The 14248-nt window shown below is 37.8% G+C and overlaps 3 protein-coding genes across 3 annotated transcripts; 2 read left to right on the plus strand and 1 right to left on the minus strand.

Annotated features, from left to right (window-relative positions):
- The first annotated feature begins 1815 nt into the window (after positions 1 to 1815).
- Positions 1816 to 5937, plus strand: LOC122883341 (small integral membrane protein 4). The gene is made up of 2 exons (XM_044211872.1): positions 1816 to 2173; positions 5236 to 5937. The coding sequence occupies exons 1-2, from the start codon at positions 1933 to 1935 to the stop codon at positions 5325 to 5327; spliced, it is 333 nt and encodes a 110-aa protein (XP_044067807.1). The 5' UTR covers positions 1816 to 1932; the 3' UTR covers positions 5328 to 5937.
- On the minus strand, positions 5236 to 8578 carry ognb (osteoglycin, paralog b). The gene is made up of 6 exons (XM_044211870.1): positions 7503 to 8578; positions 7316 to 7385; positions 6868 to 7032; positions 6574 to 6776; positions 6355 to 6447; positions 5236 to 6210 (listed from the first exon to the last, which is right to left on the minus strand). Exons 1-6 carry the CDS (start codon positions 7584 to 7586, stop codon positions 6040 to 6042), a joined length of 786 nt encoding a protein of 261 aa, XP_044067805.1. The 5' UTR covers positions 7587 to 8578; the 3' UTR covers positions 5236 to 6039.
- An 81-nt stretch (positions 8579 to 8659) lies between these two features.
- On the plus strand, positions 8660 to 14116 carry LOC122883339 (14-3-3 protein beta/alpha-1-like). The gene is made up of 6 exons (XM_044211871.1): positions 8660 to 9634; positions 10792 to 11093; positions 11213 to 11336; positions 11672 to 11835; positions 12100 to 12195; positions 12289 to 14116. The coding sequence occupies exons 2-6, from the start codon at positions 10800 to 10802 to the stop codon at positions 12343 to 12345; spliced, it is 735 nt and encodes a 244-aa protein (XP_044067806.1). The 5' UTR covers positions 8660 to 9634; positions 10792 to 10799; the 3' UTR covers positions 12346 to 14116.
- Positions 14117 to 14248: the final 132 nt, after the last annotated feature.

A 14248-nucleotide genomic window follows, 5' to 3' on the forward strand; every position in this document is an offset into this window, starting at 1 on the left:
GTTTCAGTAATTGCAGTTCTCATCATTCAGTGTTTGAAAATAAGTGGGAAGAAGCGTCGCATAAACCTATTTTTTATTTGTATTTTGTTTGCCAGTGCAACCCTATGGCATCATTTGACTTCCACTCAGTGACCTACTTTGTAGATTATTTATTGAATCCCAATAGAAAAGGCATTAGAAAATTAGAGACATGCTGAAACGTCCATTGATTCAACGATTTAACACCCACACCAGGCTATATTTATTTGCATGGATTCATGATACTATACAATGTAAAGTTTTTTAAGACATGCAATTTTTATTTTTGAAATACAAAAATATTGTAAAGATGTCCATGATGCAGGTCTCATCGCCCATATAAATGCCAGGGTAATGTTCGTTTTTAAGTCAGAAACAGGTGATAAAAAACTCAAATTAGGTATAAATTTCAGTTTTATGAAATATGCTATTGAAGTTAGCTGGGAGATTATTTGTACTGATACACCATAGTCCATCTGTGGTTTTAAAGTGTACAGCTTTAACCTGTGTGAGATGTTGAAATTAATATATGGAGTTAACTTGTTTACAAGCCAGTGAGAGCACACCCGGATGTTAGAGTTGAGTTCTTGGTATTTAATTTGTGAGTCACTGATGTTTTCCTCAAGTCGTTTAAATATATTTGCATGTCTGCATGATAAACAAAATCGCTGTTCCATGTAGAAGCTTGGCTTCCCGTCCAACCTCTTAGATCACTAGGGATACAGAATCAAATATGTTGTCTTTTATAAAAGATGTAGGTGAATTACTAATAAGGGGGAATAGGAACTATTTTCTTTGTACCAATGGTTCCTACATGAAACTGCTCACAATAGGGTCTGCAGATTATCTTGAGTAACCGGGTCATGATTTCTGGAAAGAGACATTGCTGTTCAGTTTTTCAAATGTATTTTTTTGGCACTTTGAGCACCACAAGCCGAGTGCCATATAGTTCCATTATACTCAAAAAATGCAGACATCTTTACAGCCGATATCTCCAAAACTCAGCAACTCACACCAAAACAGTCTAGATGGATAAATAGCACTACAGGTAAGAGGAAAGATATGTATTTTTGATTTTGGGGTGAGCTGTCCCTTTAAGGCCAAACTTGTCTCTTTTATGTCAGTGGTTTAAAATGAAATCAATACATTTATTTAACCTTGCATCACTACTCATTGATAAGCAGGCCTTCATAGACCAAGCGCTTTCAAACAATGCTGATTATTAATAATTAAATTAATGATCTACTGAACCACATATCATTAAACAGAAATGACATTGCCCAGTTATTTGCTGAATGGCAATTACACAACTGACTAATGTCTGTCCAAAAATGAAAGAAATTAAACACTAACCATAAAGACTGTATTTTTAAAATATAAATACTGAACCACTGGTCGTTTATTTATTCAAAAACGTTCAAGGAAGACATAACATCCAGCTGTGACCACAATTCCTGTCTCATTTAAACACAAATATGGTGTTTGTGTTATATTACTCTGCAAAAAAGGGCAGAATGTCTCCAGAAAACATTTTATTTAAAATGTTGTATTTATAAACATATTCAAAAACCACTCTTCTCACTTTTAAAATGCTATTATTTCACTAATGTATGCACAGATTTTTGTCTTTGCATTAATTTTAATGTTAAAGTGTTTAGTGGTTAAATGATTGAACAATAACTCTTCCATTTTATTTTATCACATTAACTTGACACAACATACACGCTCATACACACGTAACACAACCGGATGTTACGACTCTTCTTGAGTGCGTTCGTTTTAAATTCCAACGTGGAGCTGCCGTTGGTTCTTCTGGTTCGCTCCGCTCGTTTGCTTTACGCGAGGTCACAAAACGAGCGCACCCTCTCACGACCGTTGCCCTCGTAACATTTGTAAAGGACATGTAAAAGGTCCATGCCTGCGCTATCCTTGACACAGCTTACTTCAAGAGTTTCCCCAGGGCATTGTAAAGCGTTTATCGAGACGAGTCTGTTAGCTAGGATGCTACATAGGAGTAAAAACTTGAGCTATTTTCTGAGCCTTGTCCCGGGCAAACGTCGTCTTGGGACGTACAGGTTCCTTCCCATCTTTTTTTGCATCGGAGGCGTCATGGAGTGGATCATGATCAACGTGAGGATAGGAAAAGAGACTTTTTGTGAGTATAAAATTACAAATTGAGTGTCTTTGAAATAGTAAAGCCTTGGTTTAACTTTATATTTAGCTGACGTTAGCATGCTGGAGACTTCTGTTAGCCTGTTAGCCCTGTAGCCTTCGTATGTAACTGTGTTTAAAAAGGCCAAAACTTGCAAAGTGAGAACAGTTGCTTGTCTGATTTACATTTAGTAAATTCTGACTTGCTAGAGTGTATTAAGAACTTCCTGTCTGGCAATCTGCCTCACTTAACTTTAAACGTTTTATCGACGAGACGTTAAAAAAATGCCATGTTGCATGTTTTAGTAACTAGCAGCGTGTTTACCACGATGTTACAGTGGGCCCACTGTTAGGACCGCGCTTGTTTACAGATTTGGGACATGACACTCTCGTTGACCTTACAAATATGTCCTCAAACTTTGTTTTACTGCAGCCTCTCTCCTCCGCTCCACTGTCATTAGGAAATATGGAAAAAAATAGAGAAAAGGGGGAAAAACAGGTATTTTAAGTACACAGTACAGTCAGTTACAGTGGTGTGCAAAAGTGTTTGCCCCCTTGCTGATTTCTTGTTTTTTTTTTTTGCATGTTTGTCACGCTTAAATGTTTCAGATCATCAAACAAATTTAAATATTAGTCTAAGATAACACAAGTAAACACAAAATGCAGTTTTTAAATGAAGGTTGTTATTATTAAGGGAAAACAAAATCCAAACCTACATGGCCTTGTGTGAAATAGTGATTGCCCCTTAAACCTAATAACTGGTTGGGCCACCCTTAGCAGCAACAACTGCAATCAAGCGTTTGCGATAACTTGCAACAAGTCTTTTACAGCGCTGTGGAGGAATTTTGGCCCACTCATCTTTGCAGAATTGTTGTAATTCAGCCACATTGGAGGGTTTTAAGCATGAACTGCCTTTTTAAGGTCATGCCACAGCATCTCAATAGGATTCAGGTCAGGACTTTGACTAGGCCACTCCAAAGTCTTCATTTTCTTCTTCTTCATCTGTCAGCCTCACTAGAATGCTGTATCAAATTCACATCTGAATCCATATAAGGTTCGGCTGTTATGCAACAGATGTTGAATAAACATAATTTTGTGTTTACTTGTGTTATCTTTGACTAATATTTAAATTTGTTTGATGATCTGAAACATTTAAGTGTGACAAACATGCAAAAAAATAAGAAATCAGGATGGGGGCAAACACTTTTGCACACCACTGTAGATGGGGTCAGACTGCGGGAGGACACTAATTACAGCTGCTAACACAGAGAAATAAACATGAATATATTTGGTCTCGTTGACTTATTTGACCTCAGTGCCGATTTTTGGTATAACCATCTACCATTCCACATAAACTGACGCATCATTAGTAGGAATTTACATTATCTGAGGCAGCCTGTTAAAACTAGGAAAAAACTACACACTTATATCATGATAAGGCAACAACAAAAAAAGATAAAATTAAGATACATATCACCAGTGGTGGAAGAAATACTTATATTCTTTAGCAATACCACAATGCAAAAATACCCCTGCATTAAAAATTTTACAGAAGTATGTACTTATGTACAAGTATGTACTTATGTAGTATGTACAAATGTCTTCTTTTGTCCTAAAAATATTTAATTTACAATGTTATAACAGAGAAAAGTAGTAAATCCTCACATCTGAGAAGCTGGAACGGGCATTTTACTCGCTAAACGCCTTAAATAATTCTATCATCAAAATTCTTGCTGACTAATTTTCTGTTGATCGACTAATCAATTAATTGACTAATTGTTTCAACTCTAATATATGTTATATCATTGGATTTTAAGTCTTGATGCATTAATGCATAAACAACATTTTAATGTTGTACCTGGTAGAGGTGGAGCTAACTACTTTATACTTTATGTACATTTTAGTAGTATAACAGTGCATCATATTTTATAAACGGATCACATGCTTTGTATGAAAAATGCATGTATGAGTCTTCAAAGCAACTAGGTGTCATTTAGTACAACATATCCTGCTGAAATGTAGTGGAGAAGAGTTACTATAAAGTAGCATAAAAAGAAAAAAAATTAAGTATAAGCACCTCAAACTTAGTACTTTGGGACAGTAATTAATTAAATGTACCTTCCACCACTGCATATCACATTGTTGATATTGCATTGATATGTCTGTAGCTACACCTGTAGAGAGCAGATATGCTTCATCATCATTCAAAAGATTTAAAAAGAAAAAGAATGTGTTTCTACTCACTAAACCCACATCCCTTTATTCCAGATGTGCTCAAATGTTCTGTTTCAGGAGAACTAAAAGGACTCAATGTGTTTAAAAAAAAAAAAGGGAAAAAAAGCTGCCCTCCATATTTTATCCTGTAGTATTCTGAGGCCATTTAGGGATACAGAAAACATGTTTTCCTCTACAAAGAACAGGCTCCCATTCCTAGTTATACTGTTGACTTGTCACAGTAGGAAAAGCACAAGTGAAAATTATTATTATTATTATTATTATTTTATCATAACTAAATTCCAGCTGCTTTGGTTTCAGCGTCCTGGTATAGACCATTTTTACCGCAGATATTTTCATTTGTCATAGCAGGAAAAGCATAGGTGAAACAACTTTTGTTTTAAGATGGCTCAGTTCCATTAAGTGTCCCAGTAAACCATGTCAGTGAACCAACACCCTGGAACAGGCTCACCTAAATAGAATGCAGTCGTTATTAATGTTATTAATTACACATGTGCTTTTCTTGCTATGACAAGCCAAACTATCTGCTGTGGAAAAAGAGCTATTGTGCGTGATGGCTCACTGACACACTGTCGTGGCTTACTGGGACACTTGAATAGAACAGAGCTGTCTTTAATGTTATTAGTAACACCAGTGCTTTTGCCTCTATGACATGTCAAACTGTCTGCTGTGAAAAAGGCCCATTGTTAATAGGTGGCAAGCATCAAGCATTCAGTATATAGTCTCAGTAGTTCACCATATGTCTGTTTTTTTTTATTCACCTCAGCTTTAAAACTTCCTATATTACAGGTGTCTCATTTCAGTCTCTTAATTCTGTTTTTGTCTTTTCAGATGATGTCTACCGAAGAAAACAATCAGAACGGGTGTACCAGCAGAAGATAGCAGATGGTTTGATAGTTCTTAATGAGCCTGCAGACAAGTGAACGATGGTCGGATTTAATGTGGACTTCATGTGTTGTCTAAGGACGCATTCTTGGACTCTCGTTTCCTTACTTGTTTCCAACAGGCTGGAATGGACTTCATAGCATGTTACTGGTATACAACAACCGTATCACAGTTATGAACATTATTAAGGAGCCAAGAGTGAAAAGGCTGATGGAGAAATCGCTTCCAACATGCAGGTTTTATTGTTAATATGATCTTCAGTTTAAGAAACATTAGCAGTAATAATACCACTGGTGTGAGATCACATGAAATAATCTCAACAGTGGTCTCATATTGATTTGACAACGAGTCACTGTCGATGTATTATTATGTCTAAAACATTGCGTAGCACCTGCCAAGACAAAACAGTCTCAGCCAAATTGTAACAAAAGAAAAAATACACATTTAGAGACATCTCGGATGATTTTGCACAGATGTGTTTAACGCTGGCAGATAGCATTTGATAAGAAACAAAAAAGCTCTTTCTTCCTCTTGTTTAAATTCTGCTGTTCTGTAATTATATGATTTCTGTCTAATTATAAAAAACTGTTAAGCGGTCTTGAACTGTACGGTAGATTTGAGTATATAAAATGTAACTTAAGAACTGCATTTTGCAAATGGTATTTTTACTATCTGTGTATCTGCATCCTTCATTTTACACAGAACTTTCCCTTAAAGGTTTACCTCTGTCAAAAGCATGCTTTGGGTATTTCAGTTGTACCGTCCGATGGGGAGAGACTGCAGACAGATGAAGCTGTCAGGGTGCTTTGACAACACGAGGGGGTTCCCATCCAGTCTCACCTCGTGCATGTTGGTCCGGATGTAGTGACTGGTGTTACCTTTGCAGAACGTCTTATCTGTTATCGTTATGATCTGGTTGTTCTGCAGAACAGACACAATCCAAGGACACAAAATTGGCCCATCATGTAGCTATTTCTGGCTCAGCAGACAGAAGAAAATCTAATTGCTGCTACAAAGCTTCTCTGATTAATTGCTGTGATTGCAGTGAATTACAGATCAACTTACATGCAGGTGCACAACCTGAAGAGACTCTGGAAGTTGGGGCACTGCTGTCAGTTGATTGTTTCCAAGGTAAAGATATGCCAGTCTCGAGAGTCCCTGCAACAACAAAGCACCACTATTTTGGATTAGGCTGCTTTCTGTATCAAATATCTAAAAACATGAAAAGTACATAATTTCTGCAACATTTTAACATGAGATTGGTGGGCTCGCTTGCCAACTTACCTTAAAAGCAGTAGCCTTTACACCTTGGTTTGTAAGCCTGTTGAAATTGGCATTGAATGATACTAGTTTGGTGGGCAGCGTGGGAAGTTTAGTCAGTCTGTTTTCTGCAAGAGTGAGCTCCTCAAGGTTGGGAAGTTTTGAAAAAGCACCATCTTGTATCTCAGCGATGTGATTGCCAGATAGGTCAATTCTTTTCAGTGTGGCTGGGGAAGGAAACAGAGAGAGAGAGAGCTTTAAAGATGACATTCACTGAAAAGGAGAATTAGTGGAATTATTATTATGACTTTTATTCACCCATGTCTGCAAAGTCTTTGTTGCTTATTTTTGTGATACTGTTGAAACGTGCATAGAGATATGCTGTTTCCTTTGGCAGTGCTGGGACGCTTGACATTCCAGGGGACACCTCCTCACAGTAAACAGATCCACTCAGGCAAACACACAGCAGACATGTCGGCAGCTCTGAAAAGATTACAGTGCTGTTTCATCACCTTGTTTTTACAGAAGAAGTATATTTTCTAATTTGTCTTTTGAATATGTCAACTAATTGGTCTCAGTGATGTGACTGTGCAGCTTAAAATGCACTACACACAGTTTAGATGAGGACACTTGATCAGCCCCATTATTACATAATATGGGCTTTAGCTACATTCACAAAAATGTGGAAGAATGCCTCAGCAAGTGTTGCATAATCGGCTTTGAAACAGTTGTTGAAAAGTATTTATCTGTTTTAAACAAACCTTACCATGGGCTTTTGGAGCTAGGTCAGCGTCTGAGTCTTGAAATATATAGTCTGTAGCGTTTGCAATGTCTTTCTGTAAAAAGAAGAAATCTTCATAATAGCTATACTTTTCCTCCCAACTCAAGACTATTATGCATTTCTTCCACCCACTCATTTACACAGCGTATAAACCCCAAAAGATATTTCTTACTTGCATGTATTCATCTTTTGCTGCAGAAGACAGTATCCATGGCAGCATGACGGATGTGAAAATTAAAGTCCTTAATTGCATCATTGTGTTGCTGGCGAGAGAAGAGAGTGCTGTCTGCTAGGCTGGGATCTGAGGTACATGTGAGCAGGAAAATTTTCCATCCACTTTTTATTAAGCTGCCAGTATACTCCTGAGTAAGAAAAGGAAACAAACTTTAACTCAATACATGCTGTGTTTGTGTTGCTCTCAGTGGTCATGATGATTTTAAAGACCATAAACTTTATTTTTTATACTGTCTATTGATGAAGTGATGATTAAAATATTGGCTGTAGGCAAATCATTAAGTAAACCTAATGAATGCTGCTTTTACATTTTACTTTGAGTGACAAAAGATGTTGTTACTGGAAAAACAGCGGTCCTGGGTTCCATGTCCCTTTTTCAACTTAATGCTTCAGTTCAAATACCAACTTAATAACAGCAGTTAATGCACTCTGTCTCTTTTGGAGTGGGCTGTTCCCTCATAAGATGGACTATTTTTCTTTTGTTTGTTTCTTAATCAGTTCGCCATCGGTGAGTTCCGGTTAGCTTACTTTGAGAACGTGTGCAGCTGTATCCCTTTTCTGAATTATGACGAACATTTTAGCATTCAAGCAACTGGACAGTTACAAAATGTCTTCAACAGTAACTCAGTTTTCCATTAGACGATGTAGCTTTGTTTTTTAAACCTTAATTGAATACAGGTACATCTTTTTTTGTAACAGACAAGGATTAACAACATTATATGTGAGGTGTCCAAACTTCGCACCTTGAAAATATACATGCATCCTCTACGCAGAGAGATAATACAACTACAACCATCACAACTACTCTGCATAGTCACTTATGGCCATTCACTCGGAAAATTTAGAAAATTGTCATATACATTACAATTGACAGAAAATTGATCAGCAAGAAGTTTGATTAACAGTTCATCTTTTAAATCCTTTATTGAGCAAAAATGCCAAACATCTCTGGTTCCCGCTACATTACACCAAATGTGAGGATTTGTTGTTTGTTTCTGTTTTATTTTTTATTGCATATGTAATATCTTTGGACTGTTGTTCAAACAAAACAAGCAATTTGAAGATATCTCCTTAGGCTCTGGGAATTTTTCACTATTTTGTAACATTTTATAAACTAAACAATTAATCCCCCCAAAAATTGACAGATTCATTAGTTGCAGCACTATTATCATATGCACTCAGGCAAATATCAAACATGGAGCCTGCAGCAAAATGTTGTCATAAGGTTTAAAGATGTTTTATTGATCACAGAAACCAATCCTCAACTGGAGTATCAGGTTCAAGCCCCTGCACTGACAAACACTGAACTACTAAAGTGTCCTTGAGCAAAACACTGAAGCCCTGCTAGGTCCACTGACCCTGACCTTTGACCTTGCTGTGCAGAATGGAAAGAAAAAGGAGCTTCCCTACACATATAAAGTGTCACAGTTCCTGATGAAATGCTTTCATACAATTATGACCAATATGAGTCTCCCAATGTCCTTTCCACAATTGCATATATAGTTATGTAATATGTTTAAATGGTGCAGACAGCTCTAATGTTAGAGCAGAAATTTAGAAGTGGGTTGTCCACTACTTATGTGACCAGTCTTTTAAAATCTGGATAATGTTAATTTTGTCTGAGTAACTAAAACAGGAAGCCCACAGCCGACCCCGTTGGAGTGCCAGACAAAATCAGCAGCTACGTTAATATGCATTACTTGATTCAATTAAGTTAGTATAAAAAAAAATCTTCCTGTTACCATGTCGATCCGAATAAATCGGCCTATTGTGAAAGTGGTGGTAAGGTCCTTTTAAGGTTATGAAAATGTGATGTATGCGCACATACTAAGAACTAACTGTATTTTAATTTTGGCTATATAAATTATCTTATTTAGCACATGAGCACATGAGCAATGGTTGCATTACGTAAGGCAGATGTGTGGTGAAAAAAAAAAAAAAAAAAGGAAACAGAAGTACCAGTGTAGCGGAAGTGGTACTGCCCTGAACGATACGCTGAGCGAGACGGAGGACGGAGGCTGAATCGTCCAGAGAGAGGAAAAAAAAGCAGGATTAAAAGCCGCCAATATTGTAAGTGTAATAACCTCGCATTTATGACTAGCGCATTATAGTACTAGATTTTCATTCGTAGCTAAATGTTGGAATGGCTGTTTCATCGTGTCCGGTTGAATCCTGTTGAGAAGCCATCATGCTAACGTAACAGGCTAGCTGGGTTTGTGAAAGACTAGTCGTTTTAGCTCTCTGGCTAGCAGCTAATGCTAGCCAACGAGCTAACCGACGGTCGGATTCCATGACACTTTGTTCTGACAGGCTCGTCAGCCTGGGCGGGCCGTGGTACAGCTATTGAAAATGAATTAAACGCGAATGTAATACCTTGCAGTACAATATTTTGTTTTCTGGTGATTACAAAAATGGCAAATGTTGACTGCCAACACCCTAACCGTGTTTTTTAAACGAAAGTCAGTCGGTGCTTTTGATGGCCTAGCTAACGAACGTTACCGTTAGATAGCGGAACGTTACATTAGACGACGCTAGCTAGCTAGCTAGCTAACTGTTCGCTTTGCATTATCATGAATACGACAGATTAACAGCAGTACCGTTATCTAATCCAGTTAGGTCGTCAATTTAAATAAGAACAAAACAAATGAATAAGATCGGTCGCATTTAACACGCTAACGTTAACATCAGTTAGCGAAATGTATCATCCCGCTAGCGTTGCTAGCAACATAAGGGGAGGGCATTAAAACATGACCCGGGAAGGCTTCGGCTGGTGTAACGTTAGCAAGTGTTGGTTGAAACAACGTTAAACGTAAAATCGCTGTGCATATTAAATTTTAAATTATGGCATTTGTTAAGACTATTGACGCAGTGGATTCAGTCCTATTCAGACAAAATTAGGTTAAGAACGATAAGGACGAGACAGGATTGGAGAACGCTATTAACTAGCTAGCAGCTAACCTTGGCTAGTGATGTGTATGGTTGACCCACTTGCCAAGGGGCCCAGTTAACAATGCTTATCATCACTTTCCATTGAATCCAGTGGTTTCCCTGGTTAAAAGACGTGATCTGCCAAAACGAAATAAAATCACTTCAGAACAAAGAGTTCAGCCAACACAGTAATATCTGGTGAATGGACAATGAGAGGACTATTGTGAAACATTTTTCTTTCATTTTTGATTAACTACACATACATACCTACTTCTAATACTGTATTTTCTTTTTCCCAGTCTAGAAAATGGATAAGAACGACCTGGTACAGAAGGCCAAGCTTGCTGAGCAGGCTGAGCGCTATGATGACATGGCCGCAGCCATGAAGTCGGTGACAGAGCAAGGTGCGGAGCTGTCAAATGAGGAGCGCAACCTTCTTTCTGTTGCCTACAAGAATGTGGTAGGAGCACGCCGCTCATCCTGGCGCGTTATCTCCAGCATTGAGCAGAAGACTGAGGGTAATGACAAAAAACAGCAGATGGCACGTGAATACCGGGAGAAGATTGAAAGTGAGCTTCAGGAAATCTGCCATGATGTGCTCGTAAGGGTTTCTAATTTCTTTGGTGTTTCAAAACAATCCTAATTCATACACTCGTGAAGACAGTGCTTGTGTGTAATTTAGATTATCACAAAACTGACAAATTCAACTTTTTTTTTTAGGGGCTACTGGACAACTTTCTCATTACCAACGCATCTGCTGCTGAAAGCAAGGTGTTCTATCTGAAAATGAAAGGCGATTATTATAGATACCTGTCTGAGGTTGCATCTGGGGAAGCTAAGAAGGGTAAGTGAGGACATGATTTATATTATAATTTTGTGCTACAACATCATGTGCTTTAAGCTCCATTAATTAATATTTTTATTGTTCAAATAACTATGTGAAAGGGGTCGCTCGTTGTGACAAGCCCACAGAGCATTATCACCCAACGCAGTTCCTATCCGCTCTGCATGGTGTCTTTCAGCAAATGTTTTTGTTTTACAGCCCGCAAATTTATTATTTTGGTTTACTCTCACCACTCTAATCAACTTTGTTTCCAGCTACAGCAGGCCGCTGTTTTTAGTTTCAAAAAATCAATTAATATTTGTTATTGATATTTGTTCATCTTTTTCTGCCTAAAGATACAGTGGAGAACTCCCAGCAGGCGTACCAGCAAGCTTTTGACATTAGCAAGGGGGAGATGCAGCCAACACACCCAATCCGGCTTGGCCTGGCCCTCAACTTCTCAGTCTTTTACTATGAAATTCTCAACAACCCGGACAAGGCCTGCAGCCTGGCTAAGACGGTATGAACTGAAGCCTAAAGGCAGAGTTTTGAAACCTTTTTACAGGCTAATCGTATTTTTTAAAGATTTGAAGATGAAATAAACATCACAAATAGCCAGAAACCATGGGTACATTTAAGTACTTGCATACATTGTAAGAGCATTGAGCTTTTTTTTTTCAGTGCTGAGTAGTACATTTTCAGTTTTGCTTAGTCACTGCCAGTGTTTAGAGGCTGCTGCTAGATTATTCAAGTTTAAATAACAAGTTTAATGTTTGTATTTCAGGCATTTGATGAAGCCATCGCTGAACTTGACACTTTGAACGAGGATTCTTACAAAGACAGCACCCTGATCATGCAGCTACTAAGGGACAACCTGACTGTGAGTTTTAAGCCCCCATCCTGTTTTACCTGTGATTGATCCTCATATATTTATTCATAGCAAATCATAATGTTTGTCTTTCTCTGTTCCCAGCTGTGGACATCAGAAAACCAGGCAGATGAGGGAGAGACCGGAGATGGGGAAAACTAATGGAATTGCACTGTTAATCCACCTACACTCTTATCTTAAACACAGACAGCTTATATACATCCCCCTCCACTCCATCAGCTCCTCCCACTTCTGTATGACAAGCAGCCTGAATTGCTCCTGACCAACTAGTTTACCCCTCTCAGTTCACTGTGAGGTGACAGGGTAATTTTCAGTTAGCAGATTCAGTCACTTTGTGGAAACATGTTGTATTGATTAGTGAGTCCATGTTGCTGTTGTTTTTGTCAGCTTTGTGTGTATGTCTGTATGTAGTGAGTGAGCAAGTGTGAAAGGATGTGAAAGATTGTGTGTATGGTCTGGGGGGGAGGGGGGTGTTGTGAATTCTAATCGTCCTTCCAAATCCCTTTGTCCCAGCTAGTTTGTTGTGCATTTTTCACCCCTTTCTTTTGTTACTTTCTTATTTGTGATTCCTCATGATATTTACAGGTTTTATTGTATGGTAATTAAACTGGCAGTTGATTTCCACCAAACACTGTGATGGTAGGCGCTCCATTTGCTTCATAACCCAAAACAGTTTTTTGTGTTTGAATTTCCAGACACACGCATACAATCCTGTATTCGACTAACTAGCAATTCTGCTGTGGGCTCATACAGAAAGGAGGCAGGCTGTATTGTGACACTGACATCTTGGTGTAATGCTCCTTGATCATGTTCACAAATTCATAACTTCATAGTTTTAAGGGACCCCTTAAATTCTCATGTTAGATTTGTTCAGACATCAGCAGACATTCCACATTAGGCATTTGGAAAGGCAGTGCTTTTTTTTTTTTTTTTTTTTTTTTTTTTTTGAACTAAGTATGGATTGGCATTGTAGTTTTACTCACTGTTCAGGTGCTGCTTGATCTCAGTACAATGGAAATTGTATGTGCGTAAATGTGGTTCCATGTATTTTGCAAGATTGACTATCATCTGTATGTAAAACCTAAAGTAACCTTTTATTGATGTTAATTGAAAATGTCTTACCACACTGTATCGACCCTGCTTGCAAAATATTCCTCTTAAAGCGGTTGTTTTCTCCCAAAAAAAAAAAAAATCTGTGCCTGGCTTTCTCTTGCAGCCTCTATTTTCATTAAGGTGGCAGCATCTGCTGGTTGTTTTTTTTTAGAAATTTCAAAGAGAACGAGTTAGACCAGACAAACTTAAATAGCTAAATCTTGACCTCAGTTTGTACCCAGGTGCATCGCTCTGCTGTGAAAGATAGCTGGTGTGAATGATCGCCTCTAAAATCAGGTCTATTTTGAAGGTGCAATTTGGAGAAGCCCAGTCCATCACTTTGGAAAGAAGCTCAGTGTCACAATACCATGTATCACCACTACATTCCACATATTGTAGTTGAAGACACCATTCCACATTATAGCTGACAGTCTGTTTACTCTGACAATGCTCCAATGAATTGAAATAGTCTTCTGTTGAAAAAAAATCATGTCAGTTTATTATTATGCTTGATTAAAAATGCAGTTAGTGAATGTGGAATGAAGCCTGTCTGTATATCAGGTATCTACTTGCTTTGTTTTTACTGACAAGTCTTATGGCTAAAATTTGCTTCTGTAACAGTCTATTACCCAGTGCACACACGTGGTTGTGAAAATTTAGAATAGCTCTAAAAAGCAATGATGAAATGGAGATAAACAATGGTTGGTGTAATTCTAGCTTTGTGTTTATGTATCTTAAAACCATTCTAGTTTCACTATACATGTAAGAAATAGGAAAGTGTCAAAGAACATTCAGTGAAATAAAGTTTCGTTTAAGATAACAGGCAAATTACGTCTTCATTTTTGTTCACAAGGAATACTATTTTAATATAGTTTAGTAGTAAAAAATGTAATTCTTAAAACTAGCAATCACTGAGATGTGGACACAAGGAGGGCCACCAGAGGGCGAAATA

Source organism: Siniperca chuatsi, linkage group LG10 (genome assembly GCF_020085105.1).
Source record: "Siniperca chuatsi isolate FFG_IHB_CAS linkage group LG10, ASM2008510v1, whole genome shotgun sequence".
Classification (NCBI taxonomy): domain Eukaryota; kingdom Metazoa; phylum Chordata; class Actinopteri; order Centrarchiformes; family Sinipercidae; genus Siniperca; species Siniperca chuatsi.